General features: G+C 41.2%; 1 protein-coding gene and 1 pseudogene across 1 annotated transcript; one reads left to right on the forward strand and one right to left on the reverse strand.

Moving 5' to 3' along the window:
* Window positions 1-487: 487 nt before the first annotated feature.
* On the reverse strand, window positions 488-12,500 carry LOC135710949 (uncharacterized; annotated as a pseudogene).
* Window positions 12,501-24,816: 12,316 nt separating this feature from the next.
* On the forward strand, window positions 24,817-27,651 carry LOC135710950 (titin-like). Its single transcript, XM_065233672.1, has one exon. It carries the CDS (start codon window positions 25,084-25,086, stop codon window positions 27,100-27,102), a length of 2,019 nt encoding a protein of 672 aa, XP_065089744.1. The 5' UTR covers window positions 24,817-25,083; the 3' UTR covers window positions 27,103-27,651.
* The last annotated feature ends 312 nt before the right edge of the window (window positions 27,652-27,963 follow it).

Below are 27,963 nucleotides of genomic sequence, written 5' to 3' on the forward strand. Positions count from 1 at the left end.
ATTGACAGATTTTATGTGTCAAACACATACTTCACGTCCTCATCTTGTAACTTTCAAGTTCTAATTATCACTTTACCATCTCATGATTTCATAATTCTGAAAAACATTTTTTTATAGCAAGTGAGTGGAAGTAACCCTGGTCGAGGATGCTACAATTTCTGAAACTGTGAATGAAAACTTCGGGATCGAGATAGCGGAAATCGAGGAAGCTTTCGAAAAGGTGGAGACCAGTGTTAGTGAACTGCGAACAAAATTGAGAAACTTAAAGCTTGCAGACGGAACAACAAGTCTTTAATTTCAGCCATCAAGCATTCGCTCAAAGTTTCCGAGGGAGAAGAATCAAGACTGTACGCTGAGAAGGTCGTCGATTGTCCTGACATCGATCATATGTGATTTTTTTTATGTTTGTTAACCCCTGTTGAAACAGTAAATCGATTGGTTTTCTATTTTTAATAAATAAAACTCGGTTTTTAATGATTATTCGTGTTTATTGGCTTGGTTCAAACTTGGCTTCAAACCATCCCCCTGGATAGTAACCACATTTTTTAAAAAGCTTGGTAGCATCAAAGCTTGTGAACTTTATTAGAATTTGGAGCACAAATACTTTAAGACTGTTATGATCCATGTTGTCGTAAAAGCGATTGAACATTTGTTTGATCAGACCAAATAAAATTTCGATCGGGTTCATGTGTGGACAGTAACCAGGAAGAAAAACGAATATTATTCCTAATGACCGTAAGTACCGTACCATATTAGGGTCAATGTGAATCCTCGCACCGTCGAGAATCCATATTGAATTTTTACCTGGATATTGATTCACCTGGCCGCTCAACGCAAAATTTCTACAATGCTTCAAAAAAATCTTTCTGAAAAAAGTCCCGTCAGTTGAAAATGCTTCCAGTAATCCTCCAACTCCCATGAAACAGAGTAGTGAAATCCGCGTTTGTCGAACATGGTTACCACGGTCAAGGATTATTTTACCAATTGGGCCATAGCCCATACTTCGACCCATGTCGCGGTTGTCAAATTACAGCTCATCCAAGAAGACAATGTTGAATGTGTCCCACTTCAAGGACTGAAGTTCTGAACAATAAAACTTGCTAATAAGACTTGCTAATATCCTTTGAAAAATGTTGTTGGAATCGGTGCTGAGCCTCGTCAAGGTAGAATGTTGGATCCGTGATATACAACTGACGCAACCATTCAACCTCCTTCTCTCCAAATTTCCTAGATTTGTCATAAGGAGCGCGACTGAAGCTGCCGTTTATTTCAAATTGATGGATCCATCTGTAGATCGTAGAAGGGTTTTTTCCATACAGTGTCGCCAGTTCTCCTACTGGCTTTTCCAGCACGTAATGCCCATTTCCGCGAGTTTTGATCACAGGACTTTAAAACTTGCAGGATGTAAATAATGCACTTTGAACTAAATGCACCCAAATTTTCATTAAATTCTACCCAACGGTTAAAAAGTTAGAGCAATTTCATAGTGTGGCAATTTCATCGTGGACACCCTTTAGTGCGTGATATTTTGTGTTCTCCGACGCGTGTCGTCGGTGAACCTGTTCAACCACAAGGCTAATCCTTTTTTCCCGGTTCACTGCCATTATTCATTATCCTGGAAACATAAGGTGAGACTTTCACTACAGAAATTATAATTTTAGAGTTACTACGAGTTGCACTTACCCACATAACCAGTCATGACATATTCATAACAATTCTTTAGCCGGAATCAAATGATCAGCAGCCAAACTACATGATACTCAAAAATTTTGATCAGTTTACTTCTAACACAACCAAAACAAACTATTTATTTTGACAGCTCGCAATGATTTGACATGAAACAGTTGACAGCTCACAGCATGGGATTTTGCTTGCAAACTGTCTGCAAGTTTCTTGAATTTTGCGTTTCTGCAAAAATTTGCAATACTTTATTAAAAGAGACATGTGTAAACTCTGCCCTCTGTCAGCTTTGTTTATATATTTGTCAATTCATTTTTAAAGTCTGTGAAGTAGTGAACTTTGCTGTGCAATACTGTCGATATCACGATATGAGGCAGGTTGAATCCAAGTGTGTCACAATTCAAATCAAGTGTTCAGGCATGGTTCATAGCATAGGATTCAAACTTTTTTTTTTCCATGATTTGTTTTCCGTCGATCTTGTTTTCCGTGCTGAGCACCAAAGCTACCGACACCAGGTAGGCAGCTCCCACACTTGGATCCTACCTATCGACCTTAGACGAAAGGCTTTACTTCCCTATTAACCGTAGACCAACGGCTTTACTTCCCTTAGGAAGGCGTGATCAAAGATGTTATGCCTCAGAACATCCCGGCGGCGCCGACTGGGATTGAACCCAGGCCTGCGGGTGAGAGGTAATCACGCTTGCCACTACACCATGTGTTTCACAGTAAGTGCAAAATTAAGTGGGAGACACATTATGAGCAGCATGAGCAAGATTGACCGCCCACGGTTGCTACTCTGTTATTGCCAGATCAGCTGTAATTACACAGAGAACTAATAGACTTTGTATGGGACTAGTTATCATACTCAATATGTAAAAACTGGTGATCTCAAACTAGACAATACCAGCGCCGACCGCACCTGAAAGCAGGTCAAGAAAGGAATGGGTAGCAATGTGTTGACGTGACACTCTCTTAGATGAAAGCCGAGTAGTCCTCTGTACTTCCACGAGGAATCACTAGGATATTGTGACACGAATGTCACAGAAGTGATAAAGTGTCACTAATAAATAATAATAATAATAACTGGGATATTAAGTTATAGGGTTGGGTTTGCAAGAGGGTTCGTTTTAGTAAACGATAAGCTGAACTGATATCCTAACGATCATATAATGCGAAAAAGCTTGGGATTGAACCAACGGTATTAATACAAAAGATCAATCTTTTAAATTTGTTGAACCTCTTAACGGAATCCCTTTATACTAAGCTTTGAGTGTGTTGGTTTATTTTCTTTAAATTCCGTTATAATTGATTATCTTTTGACAGATACACGTATTTCTTCTACTACTTGCAGACTTCATAAGTGCCAAGTGGTGTTGAGTACTTGGCACTGATGAAGTCTGCTAGTAATAGACGAAATACGCGTATCTGTCAAAAGATAAGCAATTAAAACGGGATTTAAAGGAAATTAACCAACACACTCAAAGTTTTTTAAGTTTTTATTTTAATTAAAAAAAAATAGGATTCATTTTTTTTTTCAAATGGTTTTAAATTTTCCCTACCAAATGTCATAAAGTACCAAACCGATTGGACAAACATTTTCTGAGCAACAGTTTTCTGAAAATAAGTTTGACATTTTTCTATTGGCCTTTTTCTACATCAAGGCTTGATTTAAATTGGTGATCTGAAGATTCAAAATGGCATTTTTGGTCATGAAAACCGTTTCTGAAATTTTCAGCCAAACAAAAAAAAATGCGGAAATAAATGCATGTGCAAATCCGTCTGGAATCGCTCTACTTGCAACTAAGAAACATTTAAATTGACCGTTAAAAGTGAATTTGATTAACATTTTAAGAGTGTTATGTCTGCTTTTCTGTGATCATATCTTCAGTATCGCAACTTCGAGTAATCCATGCTCCGTAACGTGGGTAGATCACATTTTTGTGGTACGTTACGGGACGTAAGATCTACCACCGATTCCTAGTCCTGACTACTTCAAACTAGGGAAAAAAGGGTTTTTCAGTAATCCAAGGAACACATCTCTTTGTCCTTGTTACTTTTTATGCCTTGTTGATAGTGACAAGACTCGGCTTTGTCCACCGAGGATGATCTTGAAACAAGGAAAAACTTAGTTAGTTAGTCTTCATCTATTTGATTCCTAATTGGGGGAGAGGTAGCTCATCGATTCTTCCGGTTCGCCTCCTAGCATCGTGCCAGGCGATAACCAGGGTAGCTGATCGATAGCTCGATGACGTCATTTCGTTGGCGTCTGCAATGGGAAATTCTCATAGCAGGCGTTGACGATGGGACGTTGTCGAGTTGTTGAATAGCAACTATCGTGGTAACTCACCGAATACCTGTCGATCTGCCAAATTTGGAAAGACGTCTGCATTGAATTATCTCATATAATAATATTCCGCTCACTATATCACAAGAAATTGCGAGTAGCTGAGTGGAATGGAGATAAGTTAAGCATTGGGTACAGGACCAAGTCTCCCCTGGGTGGTGCCAAAAGATGAGCGCAATAGAATCATCAAGTTGCCATAAGGCACGGAATGAGACTATAGCATGGCTGGGTAGTCAAAGTCTTCCATTCGTTAGTCAGTTCAGGTGGATAAGAACAGGTTTTGGTTTAGGGTGGGCGTTGGCCAGATTTGGATTTTCAGATGTAATCCTGGATAGGACCCTGTCATTGAACGTAGTACTAAGTACTAAGTACTTTTTCGTAGTTTTTAGTTTTCGGATTTGAAAGATCGTCGGTTACAGTGGCCTGCTTACTGAGCAGAAAAACGCGGTACCAGGTCCTTACATATCAAAGAGATTTATGGTAAAATCGCTTGTGTATCGTGTATTTTGCGAAACTCGTTGTTGTCGTTGGTTCCGGGTTTGAATGGATACACAAAATTTGAGCAACGGTATTATGTGATATGAGAGGCTCGGTGGCCTTAGAGCAACCGTTTTTGCTTACTGATCAGAACATCATGAGTCTAATCTCAGGCCCATCAACATTTAAGATTCGTCAATCGTTTTATTTGTTAATATGACTACATGGTAATAACAGCAACTCGGTGATTAAAAAGGTGCTCGTCTGCCTAGTGTCAAACGTTTTTGCTTACTGAGCAGAAGACCGTGGGTTTAGTCCCAAGCTCCTTCGCGTTATATGATCGTTAGGACATCAATTCAGCTTATCGTTTACCAAAACGAACACTGCTGCAAACCCAACCCTCTTATCCAACATCCCAGTGATTCCTCGTGGAAGTGCAGAGGTGTTCTCGGCTTCCATCAAAGCGAGTGTCATGTCAACACAATCCTTCCTATTCCTTTCTTGACCTGTGTTCGGGCGCGGCCGGCGCTGGTATTGCCTAATTTAAGATCACCAGTTTTTACACATTGAGGATGATTGCTAGTCCCAAGCATCGTCTATTGGTTCTCTGTGTAATTACAGCTGATCTGGCAACCGTGGGCGGTCAGTCAAGCTCAAGCTTCATCTATTTGATTCCTAATCTTCTATTCGTTGTTTCCTAGTTTTAAGTGGTTTCGACTAGGGTTCTGATGCATGGTCATTAGCGGTGTCATTCCTTAATTTTGCTGCTAAGGAATTCAATTTTGAATGACAAACGAGCGCGCCTTTGAAGGGTGTTTCAGCACTCCGAAGGGTACAAATAGCGGGATCTTTCAATTAGAGTCGGATCCTTGCGATAAATGCGAGAATGACAACGGAAAAAAAAAAATCGAATACTTCATCATTTCTCAATAGTGATGGAGTAATACGACATGCACTAAACTAAGGACACGGGATATACTACAATAGAACAGAGGTAAAAAAATCCATGAAAGTTCTTGCATGTTATTCAGGCACTTTTGATCTTACTGCAATTACTCTCTCATACTCCAAATGGGCCTCGACCAAATTGTCACAACGACGCTTGACCAAAACGCAGGGATTATTTGTTTTTTAAAGTGGGATCCCAAACTTTAGATCGGGAGTGTAACAAGGTTTCGATTTCGCACGTAGTAATTTCAGTTTTTACCTAGGGGATGAATACTTAGGGGGATAGACATTGTTGTCGAAATACGTATCCGTCAAAGATACAAAATGCTAAGTGGAACTAAATGGAAAATTATCACCCTTTCCTGCTCTTATGAGTATTCCACTAAAAACCCAATTCATAGCTTATAATATCCTTGAATATTTAATATGCGTGGCTGCATCATAATGCGGGCAAGGCAGGATACTCCAATTGGAAAGTGGCACAAACAAATTGAAGCTAATGAAGAAAGCACTAATGCTGTCAAAATTTGTATCGATGACAATCCGTTGGACACGAAATGACAACTTTGATGCTCGGTTTCAAAGGTACCGGTTCAGCCTGAGCCGTGTTTTTCAATGGAATGGAAATTCCCAAAATATCCCCATTTGCATAATATCATACAAACCAATCAACTGCAGTTCTATTTTTAGTCGAAAATTTCCACAACATCATCCACTGCAAGCAGGTCCGGATTTCTCCTTTCACAGTGCCTTCAACTGAGAACTTTCTTCACATAAAGCAAGCTCTATATCGACAATTAACGTCAAATGTGAAAGAATAATCATAAACAACAAGCGCCCAACCAAACTGGACGACCTTACTGCTGCCCGGGACTAACTGCTGTGCGTGAAGATTGAAGTGAGCTTTTTAACGATCCAGCATCCGATTACCTACTGTAGCAAACACTCAGCTGCGTGTCAGTCTTCCTGGATATTATTACTATTATCGAATTGCGTTGTTGTTTGTCGGAGAAAGAGCAATTCAACGGATCGGTCACGAAACAAACGCGTACTTGTGTGTCATCATTAGGCAAAAATGTTGTCGATAGTAAAATTAATCGTTTGCCCTGCCGGAGAAGCAGTTGCTTCGAGCCGTCAACTGGTCACCATTTTCAAATGTAGCTTAAGTCTTGATCACACCTATTAGAGCATCTTATTATCGTCCACTTGCGTCGGTCACGGACGACGCACAAGGAAAGGGGACCGTGTGATTGGGAAGATTCTCCCGTTATCTTGCATGCTAACAGCATCCATCTGTTCGGTGGGGTCTTCAGTCGTAAATATTTCCGAATACCGAGAAGTGGGATTTGCAACAAACGGCACTGCAGTCATAAATTTTACAGTTTATGAAGCCGTGGAAATTTGTTCGAATTCCTTTACTTGGCGAGATGTCGTTAATTTTCGCAAGCAATCAATTTATATACGATACCACTCAACCGTTGAACCCACCGTGGCATGTTCGGTTGGCATGAGACGAGTTGATTGTGAGTAGAACCTGAACGTGGCGCCCACCGGCCACCGACCGATGCCGCTATGTAGCCATGTAGACATAGACCGTCGGAGGGTCCAGCAATTCGAAGCAGCAATGACCATGGACCGGACCGGCTGCTGGCTAATAGGCTCCGAGGGTGTTGTAGACGGAAGACCGTAGCAGAGTGACCATTCGGTTCGATCGATCGCATTGAATAAATTAATACCAGATGAATCTTGGGTGCTAACGGTATTTTTAGTTAAATGAAAACATATATCAGTGTTTTCGTTCCCCGGTTACGTACGGATGTACGAGAGGTTGACCGCGATCAGAATGAAATACAGGCTTCTAGTTTTGCAGCAGACATAATTCCATTTTGGTCCGTGTGGCCAGTGGCAGAAGCAACGGCAGCAATATAACGATTAGCGACGGTTCATTAGAATGCTCATAAAAGTGGGATGGTATTTTTTTTATCTTCATGGGGAGAAGCAAAATTAGCCAATTTGGATGATTTATTTGGGGAATACCACTTGGGGTTGCAGCGCTTTATTTCCAGGAAATTAAACAACGGTTGATGGAAACTGACACAAGTATGTGGTTTCTTATTTTGTTTTTTTTTTGCGAATGGTCCATCCTCAAACATAGGATTCTATATATTAGTTTTTTATAATCATTGTACTTGATATGTAAACTCAGAGAAGATTTACACTACCCTTCAGAAAAATAAACAAACAGAAAAGCCACGTAACGAGAACCTTCAAAACAATTATAGAGGGCTCACAGTATAATCGAAATGGAACTCCTATGTACCTAATTTTACAGGAGTCCAATTGACCACAGGTGGTCTCTGGGTAAATCCAGTCAAGTCATTGTAAATCCACATCCACTTGATTTAACGAATCCTTACTTTACAATCGACGATTAAAATTCAGCTCTTAAAAGTCTTTTCGGGTTTTGAAAAGTCTAAACGTGATATTTCAGCAGCTTGAAAAGGTTCGCTTGTTGCTCACCGTCCATGTCACTTGATTGGGAGCTGATTTTATAGTTATATTACGTCCGCCCAGTCACGCGGAGAGATGTGTAGCAGCCAAACATGGTCTCGGTCCTTTCCTTTCTCTTGGCGTCAATTTCCAAAATTTTCACTTTTATTTCACTCGGATTGACTCGAGCTAAGGTAAGGAAGAAACCAGATCCAAAGTGCGATCTGAAATCCAAATCTCCACCATCAACTCTGGTAGCGGCCCTTGCCCCGTCACCCAGTCTCCCCTCCGACCACCGTGTGGGGGTTGTTTTGCGTTGCTAATTTTCGCTGATTTCACTCGTGACCGGCATGAATAATGGTTCTTTCCTTTCAGCATTACAGCCGGAACATGTTCTGCGGCTGTTGTTTTTTGCCTCCTTTTGCTTCATCTACTATGTTCAAGTGTTTCGATTTTCGTTGGCATCAAGATTCACATGTTCCATGTCCGGATGAGAGTTGGTTGCTCTCTTCTCAAGACTAATTTGAGTCTCTGTGCTTACTGTGCGGCTACACACTGCGGGTTGCTTGTTGCTCGTATGAGGAGGGCCGATGAACTCTTCATAGTGAAGCAACAATTGAATAATAGGGGATGTAAGTATTGACTTGTATACCAGTTAAAGCATATGTGATTTAAATCGGTAGGGCCAAAACCTGGTGCATATGCCATAACTGTTTCATTTATCCAAAACAAAGGAATTAGATCAAATGCATGAAACTCAAGACATCTTAGCAGTGATGAGTAGTGATCAGTAACGTACTCAGCAGGTGGCCAAGAAGACATTTGCCACAAAAAAAACCCTGAGGGGCGGACGAATTGCTCTGTTTTAGCAAAGCGCGAGTATTCATGGTATGAAAGAAAGGATAACAATAAGCAACCAACATCCGACTGCAGGTGATTGTCAAAATCACTTCCTTGTCTGTCATAAATAAGTACGGTGGGTTTTATGAAAATTTTCCAGTTGACAAATTTAAGTGAAAATTAGTTAGTTAAATTATTTGGGCTGAGTTTCATTTAGTGATTTTTTACTTAACTTTGACAGATGACCAGTTCCACACCAAATGACGAATCGGAAATATTTGCATGAAGTTTCGTATTATTCGTTGTTATGGGCAATCATCAATTTTTCAATAAATTTTAGCACGAAAACGTTACTTCTTATCGGAATGATGTCTAAAACAAAGTTTTTTCGGTAAAAATATAAACTGTACGTAAGATGCGCAACCGATCCTGAGTAACATTTTAGGTTTAATAGTGGTTTTAAAGCATGCTACAAGTCAAAATTAAGGTCTACAGAACCCTCATAAAACCAAAATTGTTACTTGGGATATTTCCTTAGAGAAATTGGGTCCGACAAAGCTAGACTCCTTGAGCTTGAGTTGGAGTACAAAATCATTCTATCTGCAACCCATGAAAACTATTTGCTCAGTATTCAGTCAACCGTCAAGCAAAATCCTTCACGCTTCCGGGACTTCATCGAGAAACGCAAAGCTGGAAACGGAATCCCTGGCTCGATTTACTTCGATGGAACAAATTTTCGCTCAAGCTCAGAAGCAGCTAATCTCTTTGCTACTTTTTTCGAGAGCGTGTTTAGTAAAGCATCGCCCGTACAACGTCAAAACTGTTTTGAGCAGATACCGTCCCATAACATCAATCTACCGTGTATACAGTTTTCTCCAGACGAAGTTCGGAAAGCCCTCAATGAACTTGATTCAACGAATGGACCCGGAACAGTCAGCTTGCCTCCTGTGTTTTTGAAGAACTGCGCCGCTACGCTGGCGACGCCCATCGCTCCAAGACAGAACGTTCCCAAATGCATGGTCCATAAATCCGGAAGCTACAAGTGTGTCACCAATTATCGAGGTGTATCCATACTTTGTAGTCTCAGTTAGCTATTTGAGAAACTGATCCACACGGTTTTGTACAGAGCTGCTGCATTGATCATCTCCAACAGTCAGTGTAGTAATGAAGAAACCAATATTTATTGTAATCGAAATTCGCGTTTATTATCCCCTTCTTACAGAGCGTACATTTTCTCGACCAACGAATACCACTCCACATCGGTCCATCAATCCCTTTTCTCTTTCCGTTAGCTCCTGTCACACTACTCGAGAAGTGGTGCCAGAGCGTTAGATCCTACAATCCCACCCTTAATTTCTTGATGTTAATAAGGCACATAATCCTGAAACTTAGCTAGTTGACGCTTAGAACGTGTCGGTCCTATTTCACCCTTCGGAGTGTCCGTAATATCTCGATTAGTAGCCAAAGTCTGATCAGTGATGTTGCGTCGGAATTCTATACCTGATTTTGTTGAACGGATCAGATCCCACTTTCTTTACTACCAGAAATTCTTCGGGTGAATAATCGGCTTGCAGCTTATGCTCCTTTCTTATCCCTTTCATAAAAACTCGGTCGCCTTCACAAATCTCGCTATGTTGAGCTCGGCGTTTCTTGTCCGTATACTCCTTCCCTTTCTGCTTTTGTAGCTTTTCGGAATCTCTCACCGCCTCGTCATCTGCATGAACTGGAACACGGGGCAGTTTACTCTTAATTCGCCTTCCAAACATCAACGTAGATGGTGGCTGTTCTGTGATTGAATGAGTCGTTGCATGGTAGACAAACAAGTACTTATGAAGCTTCTCCCTCCAATATTTGCCAAGTTCTTGAGCAATCCTCTATCGTTTCAGGATAGAGCGATTTTGTCGCTCCACCTGGCCATTCATCTGCGGCCAATACGGAATGATGTTAACTAAACGTATCGACTATAGCAATCTACTATAACGAATAGATGTTGTCCCTCTGGAAGTGGTCCAAGGTAATCGATAGCGATGTGTTCCCTGGGTCCATTAGGCAGTTCTTTACGAATCAGTGGTTCAGGAACATCAGGAGCCGATACTAAAATACATCCTCTGCAGCCTGTTACGAAAGACTCCACATCAGCGTCAAGCTTCGGCCACCACACGGATGTACGAAGATGCGACTTGATCATGTTCACGCCAGGATGACCATCATGGGCAGTGTCGAGAACACGTTGCCGTAAAGAAGCCGGTACCACGATGCGATCTACCCGGAACAGCACTCCTCCAACGTTGCAAATCTCTACAGAAACAATACGATATGCAATAGGCAGTAAGTCTAAAGAATCGTTATCCAAACAAGAGAAGCGATATGTTTGACAATAATTTCTTCCGCTGAATCAAATGGTTCAGGGACTGTGCTTGAAAGTCGTGAAAGAGCATCAGCAGCATTTTGGTCACCACGACTGTGAACAACTTCATAGTCAAAGCACTGTGACCTGGGCCTGACCAAGATGTAAACAAGTATAACAGAGCCTTACAATCTGTGACAAGGTCAAACTTCATCCCAAGAAGGTAAAAATGAAACTTTTCAACGGCCTACACCAAAGCCAAAGCTTCTTTCTCGGTCTGACAGTAGCGCTTTTCAGTCTCCGAAGAAAACTTGAAAACGAAGCTGATGACCCTTTCCACCCCAAAGTTATCCGTCTTCACTAGCATTGCCCCGAGTCCCGTTGGACTGGCATCTGCAACCACTGCCGTTCTGTAACTTGCATCATAAAATCCTAGCTTCTGCACATCTGCCATGGCTCGCTTAATCGTCTGAAAAGCTTCTTCGTGGTGTGATTCCCAAGAAAATTTTATTCCCTTTCTGGTGAGCTCTCTTAGTGGTTCATCTCTGGTTGCAAGATCAGGAATATACTTATTGAGATATTTCGCCAGCCCTAAGAAGCTGCGGACCTCGCTATCGCTAGTAGATCGACGGAAAGCTAAGATTGCTGCTACTTTTGTGTCAGATGGTACTATACCAGATTTTGAGATTTTGTGCCCGAGAAACTCAACTTCCTCAGCTCTAAACAAACACTTGTCCCAGTTAAGCTGAATCCCTCTATGCTCCAGCCTATCCATAACTTGTTTAAGTCTAGTGTTATGCTCCTCAAGGTTTCTGCCTACTACAAAAATGTCGTCTAGATACCAATGCGTTCCGTCGCATCCACACAGTTTCTCATCAACCAACCCTTTGAAATATATCTGATGCAGTTACGATGCCAAAAAGAAGCCGTTTAAACCTATACAACCCTTTCGTTGTTATGAAAGTATGAATATCGCGAGACTCCGCATCAACCACTACCTGAAGAAAATAATAGTTAATATCCAACTTACTCCAAATGGTGCCACCACCCATTGGGCATTAGGTGATACTCCCGCAAGACGCTTCGATTCACTCTTCGAAAGTCTACGCATAGAGGCAGCCCTCCACTGGCTTTGGCGACCACCACCAATGGGGAAACCCATGTTGTTGGACCGGTCTTTGGCTCAATTATGTCACGGCTCAGCATATCGTCGAGTTTACGATTCACTTCTGCTTCAAGTGGTATCGAAAGTCGGCGAACAGGTTGAGCAACGGGCTTGATGTGTGGCTGCATGTGAACGTGGACTTCAACATCCCTAATGCAAGCGAAAGACTCCAACTTTTCCACTTGGTTATCCGTTCCCACTTTGAGCATCTCGTGCTGTTTTGCAGTTTTGTCCTTTTTCAACCACACAGAAATCGGCTACCGTAGATCTACCGTCAATTCCGATTTCTGCAGTGAATTTTTACCCCAAATATTCAATGGTGTATCGTTGCCATATGCGATAAATGTACGCCCAACAAACAATTGCCTATTGAATAAACGACTTCTTGACGATTTTATTCCACTTCATGTTTAATAATACTTGTACTATTTTTAATAATAACACACACACACATATGTCGTTAGATGGGATTCAAACCATGACCTTCCGATCACCAGCCGCTTGCCTTGCCATCTGCGCTATCCTAGAATACATCATATGGGTAGCTAAATAAGCAACAAAAGCTTGAATCTGAATACCTATCAGCACTCCCAGCCGTAACTCTAGCTAATTCAAGGAGATGTGAGAATGATTAATTCATTCATAGTTGTTTAACATGAGACCAACGTTACCTCTCCATCTCTCTAATTTTGATGGAAACGATGCTATTCTTTGCGATAGATCTATGAATTGGTTGTCGTGAGTTATACGATCTATGATTACGATTTAAATTAATTAGGCGTAGAAAATAAATAAAAAAACGGGTTGAGGCTGGGGTTGAACTCACGACCTTCTACTTGGAAACCGGAAACGGTAACCACTATGCTACCAATTTCGTTTTGTTGTTAGCCTAAAGCAGTGTTGTGGAATAATGAATGAATACGCCGTTTATAAAGCATTTACAAAGCATGAAATTAAAACATGGACGCATAGTGGTAGAAGAGCTATTCTGCTGACAGTATTCACCATTATTCAGCAATATTTTAAAGCAATGCAATGGAATCTAATAATGAAGCTAGAAAACAATTATTGAACGTATAAATAAAGCATGTTATTAAATCAATTTAAAACAGTCGAATTAAAGCGTCAATGTATGTGAAAATTACACTTATTCAGTATGTTATTAGCTCAAACTTCTGGTGTTGAATCAGGAAGACAGTCATCGTTTGTATAGATTTTAAAAAGTATATTAATCAAACCAGACCAATCAGCGGAATAAAGGCGTATCATCGATCTCAAAGAGGTTTTCTGAGCACATAATTTGACATCCCGACATGCTTATTTGTGACTCTGAATTGTTTGTCGGGCAGTGTTGTGGAATAATGAATCTAATACGTCGTTTATAAAGCATTTATAAAGCATTAAATTAAAACATGGGCGCATAGTGGTATAAGAGCTATTTTGCTGACTGTATTCACCTTTATTCAGCAATATTGTAAAGCAATGCAATGAAATTTAATAATGAAACTAGAAAACATTTATAAGACGTCTAATATAGCATTTTATTAAAGCAATTGAAAACAGTTGAATCAAAGCGTCAATGTATATGCAAATAACACTTATTCATCTTGTTATTAGATCAAACTTCTAGTTCTGAATCAGGAAGACAGACAACGTTTATAAAGCTTTTAATAAGTAAATTAATCATATCAGAGCAAACGGCGGAATAAAGGCGTATCTATCGATCTCAATGAGCTTTTTTCAGCACATAATTCGACATCCTGGTTTATTCAGCATTGTACACTGTTAGACAGCATTTATTCAATGTGTATGCTTATTTGTGACTGTGAATTGTTTCTTGGGCGATTTGTCTCCTTTGAAGATGACATAACCCGAATTTCAGCTTGTTTCAGTTGCAAGCATCCACGGTTACATTATTGGCGTCTGCCCCTGAATCAACGAGCATTTCCAACGGGACACCTGCAACTTCAAACTTGAGAACGTTGGATTGACTCCCGGAGAAGGACGCGTAGTATACATTGTTGTCATCTGATGGTTGATCCTCGGGTTTATCGTTGGTTTCTTCGACAGTTTGGATTTTCCTGCAGGGGGAGGACGGGTCAGAGACGGATTCCTCGCGCTGCGTGAAGATTTGCATTTAAACTCGAAGTGTCTGAAACGTTTACAAAATCTACACTGTTTTTTTTTTGCAGGGCATGCAACGAATGATGACCGTGCTTGCCGCAATAAAAGCAGATGATCTCTGAGGTCACTCTAGCTAGAGGGCGTTTTGGATACGGAGAGTCCGATGTTCCCTTACTAGCGTTAAACGGTTGATCGGTTGATCCTCGGCATGAATCATTCTTTGACTGGGTATACCTTGTCGACAACGTCGTTTGATTTGGTTGCTAGATCTTGAATCTGGGCATCAACTCCCTCCAGACTAGTAGCAATTGCCTCAATCTCATCCAACGTACGATCTTTCAACAAAATCCTCCGGCGAAGTTCGGTTCACTGACATCCCTCAACTATAAAGTCTGTAATCATGAGCTCTGACAATACCTGTCTAGTCCTCTTTGAATACTTTTCAAATCCGCATAAACCCGCTTGTTGTCGTAGACGAAACTGTTAAACAATTATAAAATAAATACATTGATGAAACATTCATAACAAAACACAAAGCTACCATATAATGAGCAATTTTTTCTCCTGGTAACTGTCTTATTAGCCGAAACCGATGACGTTCCAGAATGTCTTGTCTCGTTCGCTGAAAGTAGCTGCCAAGTGCCGAAATGGCCACATCGTAGTACTTTTTCTCGATTGCAACTAACGGAAACTTAGTAAAAACCTTGTCTAACTGTGGCCCACCCAAGTACAGTAGCTTGGCTCGCTTCCTAAACTGATCGACGATGTCATTCGCTTCGAAGTACCGCTCGAGAGCACTTTTCCAAACTCACCACTCACGATGGAGTCTCGACTTCTCCATGTCCTCGCAACGGAACTGTGACAACGGTCTTGAATTTTCCATCTGTAGCGATATATTGTAAATACTCTTCACTCATTGTGAGCTAAACCAAATCCAATTCCAAAACATCGAAAATCCGTTACACGAACACGCCATGTTAGATTTCTCAGGCAGGCCGTTTTTTAATCCACATTTGAACAATACTTTTTATAGTTTTCAGTTACTCACCTTGCTTTTCCTACGACGTTCCAAATTGTAGTAATGAAGAAACCAGTATTTATTGTAACCGAAATTAACGTTTATTATCTCCTTTTTACAGAGCGTAAAGGGTGATACGGTCAAAGTTTGGTCAAGGGAAAACGCGTGTAAATCGGTGAAATCGTTTATTTAAAAAATCAAATTAAATTTCTTTTTCAAGTTCAATTAGTATAAAATTCAGGAAAAATATTCAGTTAGGCTTCCGCTTTTCCAAATCCGAATTGCCGGGCCTTACGCTTGACCCCTGCCATCAGATTTTGTACAGCCACCTTGTCCACCTTCTTTGCCGCAGAAAGCCAGTTTGCCTTGAACTGCTGCTCGCCCTTAGCAGTTTTTTTGGTCTTCTTTAGGTTCCGCTTGACAATAGCCCAGTATTCCTCAATTGGGCGGAGCTCTGGCGTGTTGGGAGGGTTCTTGTCCTTGGGAACCACCTGCACGTTGTTGGCGGCGTACCACTCCATGGCCTTTTTACCGTAATGGCAAGATGCCAAATCCGGCCAAAACAGTACGGAACAACCGTGTTTCTTCAGGAAAGGCAGCAGACGTTTATTCAAACACTCTTTCACGTAAATTTCTTGGTTGACAGTCCCGGAAGCTATGAAAATGCTGCTTTTCAAGCCACAGGTACAGATGGCTTGCCAAACCAGATATTTCTTTGCGAACTTTGACAGTTTCATGTGCTTGAAAACATCTGCTACCTTTCCCCTTCCTTTTGCCGTATAAAACTGCTTGTAGTCGGCTTTGACGTAGGTTTCGTCGTCCATTACCACGCAGTCAAACTTCGTCAGCATCGTCGTGTACAGCCTCCGGGATCGCGCTTTGGCCGTCGTATTTTGTTTATCATCGCGATTTGGAGTCACTACCTTCTTGTAAGTCGATAGTCCGGCTCGTTTTTTGGCTCGATGCACGGTTGTAGACGATACACCCAGCTTATTTTCGGCATCTCGGAGAGAGAGGTTAGGGTTTCGCTTGAAACTACCGGCAACTCTCTTTGTCGTCTCAGCGGCTTCCGGTTTTCGATTTCCCCCCGATCCAGACTTCCTGGCTGTCGACAAACGTTCCCCAAACACTTTAATTACATTTGTAACGGTTGATTTGGCAACTTTTAGCGATTTTGCCAACTTTGCGTGCGAGTAGCTCGGATTTTCGCGATGCGCGAGCAAAATTTTGATACGCTGCTCTTCTTGCTTGGACGGCATTTTGACAACTGAAGAGTGAATTCCAAAATCAAAATAGGAGCAACATTCTACACACACACACCTTCAAAATGAGGGGTGTTCAGGTTTTTTAAATGCAAAATTGAAAGAAATACGTCAAGTTGATATTGACCAAATTTTGACCGTATCACCCTTTATATTTTCTCAACCAACGGATACCACTCCACCTCGCTCGCTACTCGAGAAGTGGTGCCAAAGTGTTCAATCCTACAGTCAGCACGAACTTAATGTGTTATGTATCAGCGATATCACGTAACTTAGTATCGAAACAACAGGTGGATTTTTGATGCAGTACCGCACAATCTCATCGCTGACAGGAATAGAACTTGGGAGATATTGGAGCTCACCGAGGCCTCAGAATGGAGCTGGGTATCGACAAAGATCAACGTTGCCGATGATGCCACCAAGTGGCAACGATTGCCGAATTTGTCGTCGAACGGCCGATGGTTTCGTGGTCCTTCATTTCTCTGGGAACCAAAAGATAAATGGCCTATCTATCATCAAGTCTGATCCTGGATCTACAGCCAGTTGCGATCGTATGCTCTGCACCACACGTGTCTGGAACCTGTCATCAACGTGAACCAATTATCTCGATGGAAACGTCTGGTGCGACATGTAGCATTCGTCAGGCGATTCCCAATGAACATTCGTCGGAAGCTCGCCAAGGAAACACATGTCTATGGCCCGCTCACACACGAGGAACTAGCTGGAGCTGAGAGCTACCTCTTCAAAATAGTTCAAGCCGATGCCTTTTCGGAAGAGATCCAAATACTCCAAGAAGCGGATCGGGAGCCATGGAGGAGCAAACGAAAGCTGCCAAAGTACAGCGCTCTCTATAAACTCAGCCTCAACATCGATAGTGATGGTGTAGTATGCATGCATGGCAGCATAGATGCATGCGAATTTGTAGGAGACGATACGAAGCACCCCATCTTGCTGCCTAAATGTCACCACGTAACCGATCTGATCCTGCTGGATACCCATTCCCAGTACTGCCATCTTAATCACCAAAGTGCCATGAACGAGGTACGGCAGACATATTATGTGCCATGTCTACGGACCACATATCGTCGTATTCGAGCTCGCTACCAACTATGCAAGATCAGAAATTCAACGCATCAACCGCCGATGATGGGAGATCTACCATCGATGCGACTGAAAGCCTTCACGAGACCATTCTCTTACGTCGGAATCGATTACTGTGGGCCAATTCAGGCCATGGTTGGTTGCAGAGTAGAGAAACAATGGGGTGTACTGATAACATGTACGACCGTCAGAGCAGTACACATTGAGATTGCCCAGTCATTATCGACAAGCTCCTGCATCATTGCCATTCGAAATTTCATCGCTCGCCGAGGAATGCACTGGTGATAATTATCGACCGCGGAACTAACTTCGTCGGTACCAGCCGTGAACTGAAGGAAGCATTGCATTAGATGGACCAGAACAAGTTATTCTAGAGCTTCGCAAGTGCCCAAACTAAGTGGGCTTCAATCTGCCTGCCTCACCACATTTTGGAGAATGCTGGGAGAAGCTGATCCAGTCCATCAAGAAGACCCTAAGCCAAGTCAAACTCAACCGAACTCCTACCGACGAACTGCTTCGTAACATGCTCACTGAAGTCACAAGACCGCTGACCGAAATACCGCTCGTACATGAAGAAGCCTCACCGCCAACTCCGAACCACATTTTTATCGGATCCTCTAACGGTTCCAAGCCCCCGATCGCGTTTCACGACAGTGCTGCCGAGTGACAAGTTCCTGGAAGATGTCCCAGGCAGTGCTGTGGGTGTGGGTAGTGGCGAATAGTTGACGACTACTTAACTCCAAACCGAAAAAAATAGTTTTCAAAATAGGTAAAATCAGCAATCCAATAAAAAAAAAGATTTATAGACGAAGAGCTTTGAGTGTGTTGGTTTATTTCCTTTAAATTCCGTTATAATTTCTTATATTTTGACAGATACGCGTATTTCGTCTACAACTTGCAGACTTCATCAGTGCCAAGTACTCAACACCACTTGGTACTGATGAAGTCTGCAAGTAGTAGACGAAATACGCGTATCTGTCAAAAGTTAAGCATTATAACGGAATTTATACCAACACACTCAAAGCTCTTCATAAAGGGGTTCCGTTAAGAGGTTCGAAAATTAAAAAAAAAAGATTTATAGACGTTTTAATGAGAGCAATATCTTACCGAAGAAGTTAAATGCTTAAAATAACCTAGCAACATTTGCGCTCCTGTTTCACAACTTCGGGGAAAAAGTGGAAAATTGTTAAATTTGAAATAACTAACGTCTCTGATAAACATGTTGAGGTGAAAATTGAAAAATATCTTAATTTGAAATGGCTTACTCCCCTGATATAAACGAAATGGAAAATATATAAAATAAACGTTAAATTTGAAATGGCCCTGGTAGAAATTTAGAGAAAATTTAAAGAAATTTTATTTTTGAAATGATTTGCGCCCCTTGAATACATGTTCAGGATGACATAAAATTGATAAAAAACCTTGAAATTTGAAATGGCTTGCGCCTCTAGTAGTCAAGTTCAGAAAATAATTGAAAAATAATAAATTTGAAATCACTTGCGCCCCGGATATACATGATCAGGGATAAAAAAATCGTCAACTTTGAACTCATCAAGTCAATTAGAATTTTTAAGTGAATCAGTACCTTTCGAATTAAGTCTGAACATTTTTGGGATAATTCAGTTCATTTAGTAGTGGTTTTGAAGTGGTTCAGAGCTATCCGAAGTGATTGAAACATTTTCGTTGTGATTTAAAGCTATGTCCTTTTAGAATCCGGAATAATAAAATCATCTGTATCTCGGTAACGGATTAACGTACAAATCAGGTTAATACATAAAAACAAAGGTAATTCACTGAACTTTTAGGAAAAACTATCAATACTAATCCTTTCTCTTCGTATCTAATGAAAATTTGCACTTTTTTCTTTATTCCTCCCATCAAACGCTGCACACCTGCGGAGGCACATTTGTTCCACTTTTTGGTCATCTTGGTCATTTGGTCATTTTGGTTTTTCCACTTTTCTTAAGCTTCCGCTTCATTATCGCCCAAAATCTCTCGATGGGCCGGAACTGCGGGCAGTTGGGTGGATTTATGTTTTTATCGATGAAATCTACGTTATTATCGCGGTACCACTGGATGACTTCCCGGCTGTAGTCGCCAAATCTGGACAAAACTTCACGGGACCTTTAGGGGCTTTAATGAAAGGTAGTACGCGGTTTTTGAGGCATTCTTCCTTGTACAGCTTCGAGTCCATCGTCTTACTCGTCACGAACACTTTGGTCTTTGCTCCGCAGCTGCATATCCCTTGCCAAATCATAAGTTTTTTGGCAAATTTGTCCATAAAAACAAACTTAAACTTCGCAGGAACATCTCCTCGTGCCATCGCCATGTAGAATTTTTGGCCACGATTTTTATTGCGGACCACGTTGGATTATCAACGTGGGTGTGCAGAATTTTTTCTCTCCTCTCGGCTTCCATCTGGAATAATTTTTGACTCACTGCACGAAACACCGTGAAATTTATACCACAGAAAGTGGGCGCCTAGGTAAACAAACCGCTGTAAAATAATTCTTGCAGCGGTCACTTTCCGTGCCGCTGCAACACAATAAATGATTCTGGATTCTAACTGGACAGAACTTTAGTACTTTACAAAGTGACGCCGAGCATTTCTGCAGTTATTCAATAATTTCAGAAGAGATTTCGATTATTATTAAGCGAATCAGTACTTTCCGAAGTGGTTAAGAACATTGCTCATGTGCTTCAGTACTTTCCGAAATGATTTAGATCGTTTGTAAAGTGATTCGGTACTTTCTGAAAAGATTTTGGACATTTCTGAAGTAATTCAGTATTTACCGATGTGATTCCGAACATTTCTAAAGTGATTCAGTTATTTTAGAAGTTGTTGTTTTATGAAGTGCTTTAGTATTTTACGAAGGGATTTCGAACTTTTCTGAAGTAAATCAGTACTTTTTCAAGTTCCAAAGACGCAAATTATATCGTCCTCAAGCGTATTCAGCACGTTTTTCAGCTTTTTCAACATTTTTTAGGTCTCGCTCTCGCTCTAGCGGTTCTTGATCATCTGGTAAATCTAATTGGTAATAGCGTTTTTGATCTAATTTCCGTTCTACTAAGCATAACCTGCACTTAACCTCTCTTTTTCGAACTCAATTATTCCAAATTAATTTACCTTTCTAAACGTAGACTGTAGATGTTCAAGGAACATTAGAGAGATTTTCGTTGTGTGGCAAATGCCACCTTCGCCACCTGTAGAGTACAGAGCTGCTCATCGTGCAGCAGCGATAAAGTGCAATTATTTTGCAACATATATCAACTGGATAATACACTATTTTAAACGTCATTTTTTTAAAGATCGTCATTTTAAGCAGATTTGTATTTTAAGGGCGCAGGTCAATATTGCGTGGGACTACTTAGCTCAAACTTAAGGAACACAGTACTGCTTACATTCTCAGAAATTGGATTTTTAGTTTTCACATTTGCACATTTAAATTTCTTAGGATCTCCCTCCATAGGACAGGAATTACCACAATTCACACATTTAGCTGGCATGTTCCAATTTGATGTTTTGTGACCCCATCCCTAGCACTTACGGCACTGGGTGCGGTTTTGTAAATTTCCTCTAGTCTTCCTAAAGTGTTTCTGCTTGACTAGAACATGGTGCATAAGGCTAACTTTTTACCAGGCCTTAGGGTTGTTAAGTACAGTAGACTTGGATTAAAAATTAAAATTATTTGAAATTCCGTTGCGTGAATCGCCAGGACGGGACTTCGTTTTCATTTTGATTACTTGGACTGGCTAAGCTCCAAGTAATTTTATCAATTCATATTTTATCTGATCCAGGGATTCACCTTTTAGCAGACCTTTCAAAACAACTTTGAACAGAGTTGGTGTCATCTGTAAAAAAAATATGTTGCTTCTCAGGAAGATACTGGAGATAATATTTAAATCTGTCAAGGTTTCAGCGAATAAACGGCATTCACCGCGATGGCCAATTTGCAGTGAAAACTTGAATTAACGAAGTTCAAAAGTTCCGTCCGAAGAGCATGGAAATCGAAGTGGCTACCACAATAGAGGGGATCTTTTTCTTCTTGGCATTAAGCCGGTAAAGTTTATTCGAACCCCAGCAACTGCTGATTATACCAGACGAGTACGAGTTGTAATGAATTGAGTTTATAAAATTTCCAATAAACTTGCTGCTAAAAACAATTTAAATTTGATATCAAAACTCCAATCCAGATTATTAAAAATATATTTTTTGCTTTATAATTTTGTCAAGTAAATATAGAAGTCAATTAGAGACTTTTAAACATCGCATAATTGATGGTGGAAAATGTATTAACAGAATTCGAGAAAATCAGCTTTGATGACTGAAAATCTATGTTTTCCAATGTAGGTATGAATTTTAATCACTTATAACTAATTCTGATGACATTTAGAACAAAAATGCCCATGATGGTCATCTTTCTAAATGCAGAAATTTTTGAGATAGTTTGAAAATAAATACAAGTATTTTTCTCCTGTCATCAAGTCATTTTATGTGTTTTTCGTGTTGTACCATGGGTGGCTCATGAACTTGAGTAAGTGTCCCGAGTAGCACACAATACACATCATCACAATCACAGCAACTTGTTTATGACTGAAATAAGTCGTATATAAGATTCTACAATTGATTTGTGATAAGCGTGCTACTAGGGGTATTGCATTTCCAATAATTTGTTTATGTTATGTTATGTTATGTTATGTTATGTTATGTTATCACTAAGGAGATATTCAACCAACCGGTTTGAAGTTACAGGCGCAAACAATATCAAACGCATTTTCAACAGATTTTCCCAAGCAACGTTCATTGAATATATCCCTAATAAATAAAATACAACTCTGAAAATCACGTAAGAAGTAACAACACACTTTGATTGAATGTAATAACTCAAGGCAGGAGTAACAGTCAACATTGCTGATGATGGTACAGTATGCAACATCACCCTACTGCACTTATCTCTGAGATGTCTACGTTGCACAGTGGGTCAGGAATTAAATCTAGGAGGCAACCATTAATAACACTCTGTGATTGCATCCAATTAAGTTGACGTCTTGAGTCGAGTTCTTTGGATTTATTAGGACTAACAATTTGGTGAATAAAAATAGTTCAAGTTTTTTCCGCAAAGATGGTGCAGCAGTACAAGCTTTTTTTTATTTCGCAAATAGAGGTTTGCTGACTTCGGCAAAGTTGTAGAACGTAGAATTTTTTGAAAAAATGCTGCTGAGAATTTTATGAAACATAGAAGTTGTGCACACTTAAATTTTTTTGCCGATATTTATATTGCTGAGACTCAGTAAAACAATTGCCGAGACTCAGCTAACAAGTAACATTGTGCTGAGATATCGGCTAGCAAACAGATATTTTGCAGAGATATCAGCAAAAGTAAATGCCGAGGTAATCGGCTGTTGGAGATTTTACCGAGCTAAATTAAGTGTGTATGTCTTCAAACATCTGAAATATACGAAGATTTATAAAATTAGGTTGAAATTCACGTTTGTAGTATTGTAGAATACTTTTATCATTTTTCTTCGATCGGTGCTGATCAATCCAATCTCTTCCAGATCAATGGTTCATTTTTTAAAGTACTTAAAAATATGTATATAATTTGAACAAAAAAAAAATGATTTTATGAATGAATTTTCTAAAAAACGCGCAAGTGAACGTAAAATGTTATCAATCATTCAAAATTTACCTCAAATACACTTATTTGTATTTTATTTAAACAATATATTTAATTAAAAAAATACAGCAAAACTATTATATTGATTAAATTAAAAAATAAATTTAAATTGTGATCAAACATGAGATTAACAATGCAGTTGAAGAACGCAAATTGATTGAACTTCGGGGCAAAAAGTTATTAACCCATTATTGTTGGGCTACTGCACCACGTTTTCGTACAGGCTTGTATATGAGCTAATAGGTATGGGTGGCGCACTTGAGTTACTTTCAAGTAATACTCTTTGGTGGCATATCGGGGACATGACCAAGGAATCTGAAGATAGAGTCCATCGGTAAAAATATCCAGTTTTTCAATTTTCCTTAGAACAATGCAATCATCTGGACAAATCAATTGGATATTTTTGATTAGTAGTTAAAAATTGGCAAAAAATGCCTTCCTTCGAAATTTATGTATGGGCCCAATGTTAGGGACATTAACCTTACGAATAAAAAATATTGCCTAAATTAAGCTGTAAAGAACATGCCAATTAGTAAGATCGAGATTCACCCCTTTTGTTTGTGTACAGTCTATTCTTCTACTATTGATAACCACACGAGGAAGATCTGTCCAGGCCGGTCAGCGGCGGCGCAAAGAACAAGAAGTTAGAAAATAAAATTACCCCCTCCAGTAGCATCATCGGCAGCTAGCAAGAGAGCTGGGCCGGCAGCGAAAGACGACGACTTCAACGGTGGGCACGGAGGGAAACCATCGAGCTGGGGTCAAGTGGTCGATCTAACGTTTCTGGACGGGAAGATTCTGCTGGTGCCAGTCAGTCAGCGAGAGGAAAGAAAAAAACAACAAAGTAAATAAGTGAACCCATGGGCAAATGGCACATCCAATCCCCCCTGGAGGGAAGAAAGAATTGGTTTATGAATGTCCGCCGTGATTCGAATGCTTCATGGCGCGGCCGGTTGGGCAGTAGAAGAAGGGAGGCGATGGGTGCGAAAGAGCGAAAACTCCATCCGAAGATTCTTTTTGCCATCTTTCTCGGATGTGAGCACATCAAAACCGAGTGGCTCTTTCTTCCCTTTTTTGGATGGTCTCGCTCTTGCTGTCTGTTTTCTCTGGAGGTGATCCGTGATTTGGGCTCAACATGTTATGCTGGCCGGTGTGGTGTGGGACTTGCTGATTGCATACAGAACTTTGCCACCACCTCCAGTCCCGCTGGATCGATCAGGAAGGACGGAGGACGGAAGGAATGGGAAGCGGACTCTAAAGTGAGAAAGGAAAGCGAAAAGAGGAAAAGAAAGAAAAAAATATAACGGGTCATCGGCTTACGACCAACGGTGATATAAAATCGAGCTTCTTTCTCATTTTACATTCAGTCGGAGACATTAATTGGCTAAGTGCAGATCGTCGTCGATCACAACGCCGAACAGGAACGAAGGGAGCATACACTCATTAGCAGAACGGTGGCAAAGAGAAAGTGAACAAACGAGAGTGACTGACTGATTGTGTGTAGCAACTGAACAAAAACATATTTTAGTGAATTATTTGTGCCAAAACAATACTCACATTTTCGACGATCTTTCTACGGGTGATCTCGGAAAGACTCTTGTTGTAGGAAATGAAAGTTTTATTAATTTGTGCGTTAGCCTGTGTGGCGTTGAGTGGAGTTTTCGGTGCCTCGATTATCCGAGTGGCGCGCGAAGATGTGCTGCCAGTAGCGGAAGAGATCATCAAGGAGGAAATCGTGAACGAGCTGCGCAAGGATGAAATCCCAGTTGCCGTCGAGGAAGAACCAGCCCAAGTCGTCCTGGAGGAAACCATCGTGCCAGTCGAAAATCAACGTACCGTTGAGGTCGTTGAGATCGCTGAGCCGGTCGGTGTCGTCAATGAAGATGCAGTCGTCGCCGAAGAAAAGGAATCCGTTGAGGTTCTACGTAGTGCTTCCCCGGTGATAGCCGTCGAAGAGCCCGTTGCAGTCGTCAAGGATGCCGAAGTCGTTATCGAGCCTGTAGTGGAAGAAAAGATTGTTGCTGCAGTTGATTCGCTGCGTAAGGTCGAACCAGTCATCGAAGTTGTCGAGAAGGTCGTCGTTGAAGATATCAAGGATGAGCAGGTCAACAGCAATCCTGAGGAATCTCTGCGTAGCGCTCTGCCAGTGGCTGAAGAAGAGGTGCCAGCTGTTGCTGTCGTTAAGGATGAACCTGTCGTCGAGATTAAGGAGGAAACCGTCGTTCCAGCCGTGAGGACCGTTGCCGAAGTGATCATGGATAAGGCTGAGGAAAAGGTTGTTGAAGAAGCTGTTGCCGTCAAGGAAGCTGAAGTTGCTCCAGTCGTATCGCTGAAGATCGTTGAGCCTGTTATTGCTGTTGAGGAACCAGTTGCTGTCGTTGCTGACGAATCTAAGGAGGAAGTAGTCAAAGACACGATTGTTGATGCACAGGAAATCAAGGCTTTCGAAGAAATGGTCGCTGAAGTTGAATCTGAAGTTGCTGCCGCTGCTATTGCTGATAGTATTGATGAGTCTGATGATGTTGAAGAAAATGTAACTGAAGAAAAGGAAGTGGCCCCAGTTGAATCCCTGCGCTCTGCTGCTCCAGTTGTTGGCGTTGAAGAACCCATTGCCATTGTCGAAGAGAAGAAGGTACTCATTGCTGAGCCAGTTGTAGAGGTTGTTGCCGAGGTTGCTGCCAATGATGCCGCTGCTCCAGCTGTTGCTGCTGATGTTGCTGAAGAGAAGGTTCCAGCTGTTGAAGTTGCCGTTGAAGAGAAGGTCGTTGCTCCAGTCGATTCCCTGCGATCCGTAATCCCAGTTGTAGGAGTTGAAGAACCAGAGGTTGTTGCTACTGCAGTTGCCGAGAATGAGGTAGTGCCAGTAGTCAAAGCTGTTACTGAAGAAAAGGTTGAAGAAGTTAAAGTAGAAGCTGAGAAGCCAGTTGAAGAACAGGTCATCGCTCTCAAGACCGTTCCAGTTGCTGAAGAAGTTGCTCCATTGAAGGAAGTTGAACAGGAACCATCTGATGTTCTCCGTGCTCTTGATGTCAAGCAAGATGCTACCACTGCTCGCCCCAACTTGATTCAGCAGATCATTCAGCCAGTCAATAACCTCATCCAAAATAGCCCAATCGGATCGATTTTAAACCGTGGTTCAACGACCACTGCTGCCCCAGCTGACGCTCCTGCTGCGGCTGATGCGGCTGAGATTGTTCAGGATGCAGCCACTACCAGCACTGCTGCACCCAATTTCATCCAACAGATCGGTCAAAACTTCCAAAACTTCTTGAATCCAAACTCGCAAAATTCCCAGACCGGTGAAGCCACCACAGCTCAGCCAAACTTTATCCAGCAGGTCCAGAATGCCGTCGGATCAGTCCTGAATCGGCCATCCAGCAATTCCGAACAGCCTGGCCAGCAGCAGCCAAACCCAATCCAGAGCATAGTCCAAAACGTGCAGAACTTCTTCCGACCAACATCTGCCCCATCGAGCTCCGAGAATTCAGCTCCTGCTGCCGCCGCTGCTGCCTCCCCTGTTGCCGAACAACCAGCTGCTGCTCCTGCATCCGCTGATACTCTCACAGCCGCCGAACCAGCCCCAGAAAACCCCGAACCAGCCCAGAACACGGAAAACGAAACCGCCTAGATAAATAAACTTTTAAGTTTACGCTAATTAGGGTCCTGTACTTGTTCTAAGCCATACGACTCACACAAACACCCAGAGAGATAGAGAGATAGAAAGCTTGACATTCCTTTCTTATTTTAAGGAATCTTACGTTTTTAATGGAAACTCATCAAGTCAGATCATTTCGTTTGTAGTGACAAAAAATTCTTCGCGATAAAGCTCCTTTCCTCTCCCGTCGGTACCATCAATCTAGGGCTTGCTCGCCAAGTTCCTCCCATTATGTAAACATAAATGGTTGGAAAGTTTGCGAGTGAGAGCATTTCGAGTGGGTGAAGGTATGGAGGAATGGATTGCTTTCATCAATTAATTTATTTATTATTTTTTTAATCGAACGAAACGAAATATTTATTTAATTGTGATTCTCATATTAAAAACAAACAGAAAAAAAGGAACAGATCAAACGCAAGTGCCGTCCTATCTTAAAAAGACAAAAAACCGAACTCAAAGGTAAAAAATGTAAAATGTTTGTAAAAAGCTGAAAAAAAATAATAAAACGAGTAATAAAACAAACCAACTTGTGTTCCCTTCATTTTGCTGCTGATACATTCCGAACGAATCCGATTCGATTTTATGTCCTCACAATTCAGCGGACAATAATGGAGCACTGACGTAATTGCAGGTTTGCTCAGATTGGATGGAAAACGATTTGTGGCCACCGATCATTCGCCTCCCAGCCCATCGACCGAGCTTCAGACCGATTCTAGCTAACATTTTTTTTTTCTCATTTAGCTTCTCCTTATATGTCTCAAAGTACCAATTACCCCCTTCACCGCAACATCAAATGCACTACCATTCGATTGTATAACAATAAAGAAATAAATA

The sequence above is a fragment of the Ochlerotatus camptorhynchus genome, unplaced genomic scaffold (genome assembly GCF_037179485.1).
Source record: "Ochlerotatus camptorhynchus isolate MF236.1 unplaced genomic scaffold, CSIRO-AGI_Acam_v1.1 ptg000408l, whole genome shotgun sequence".
In the NCBI taxonomy this organism is placed as follows: domain Eukaryota; kingdom Metazoa; phylum Arthropoda; class Insecta; order Diptera; family Culicidae; genus Ochlerotatus; species Ochlerotatus camptorhynchus.

What these genes read in the sequence shown, in the direction of transcription:
- LOC135710950 (XM_065233672.1), top strand. Translation starts at nt 25,084, where the DNA reads ATGAAAGTTTTATTAATTTGTGCGTTAGCCTGTGTGGCGTTGAGTGGA.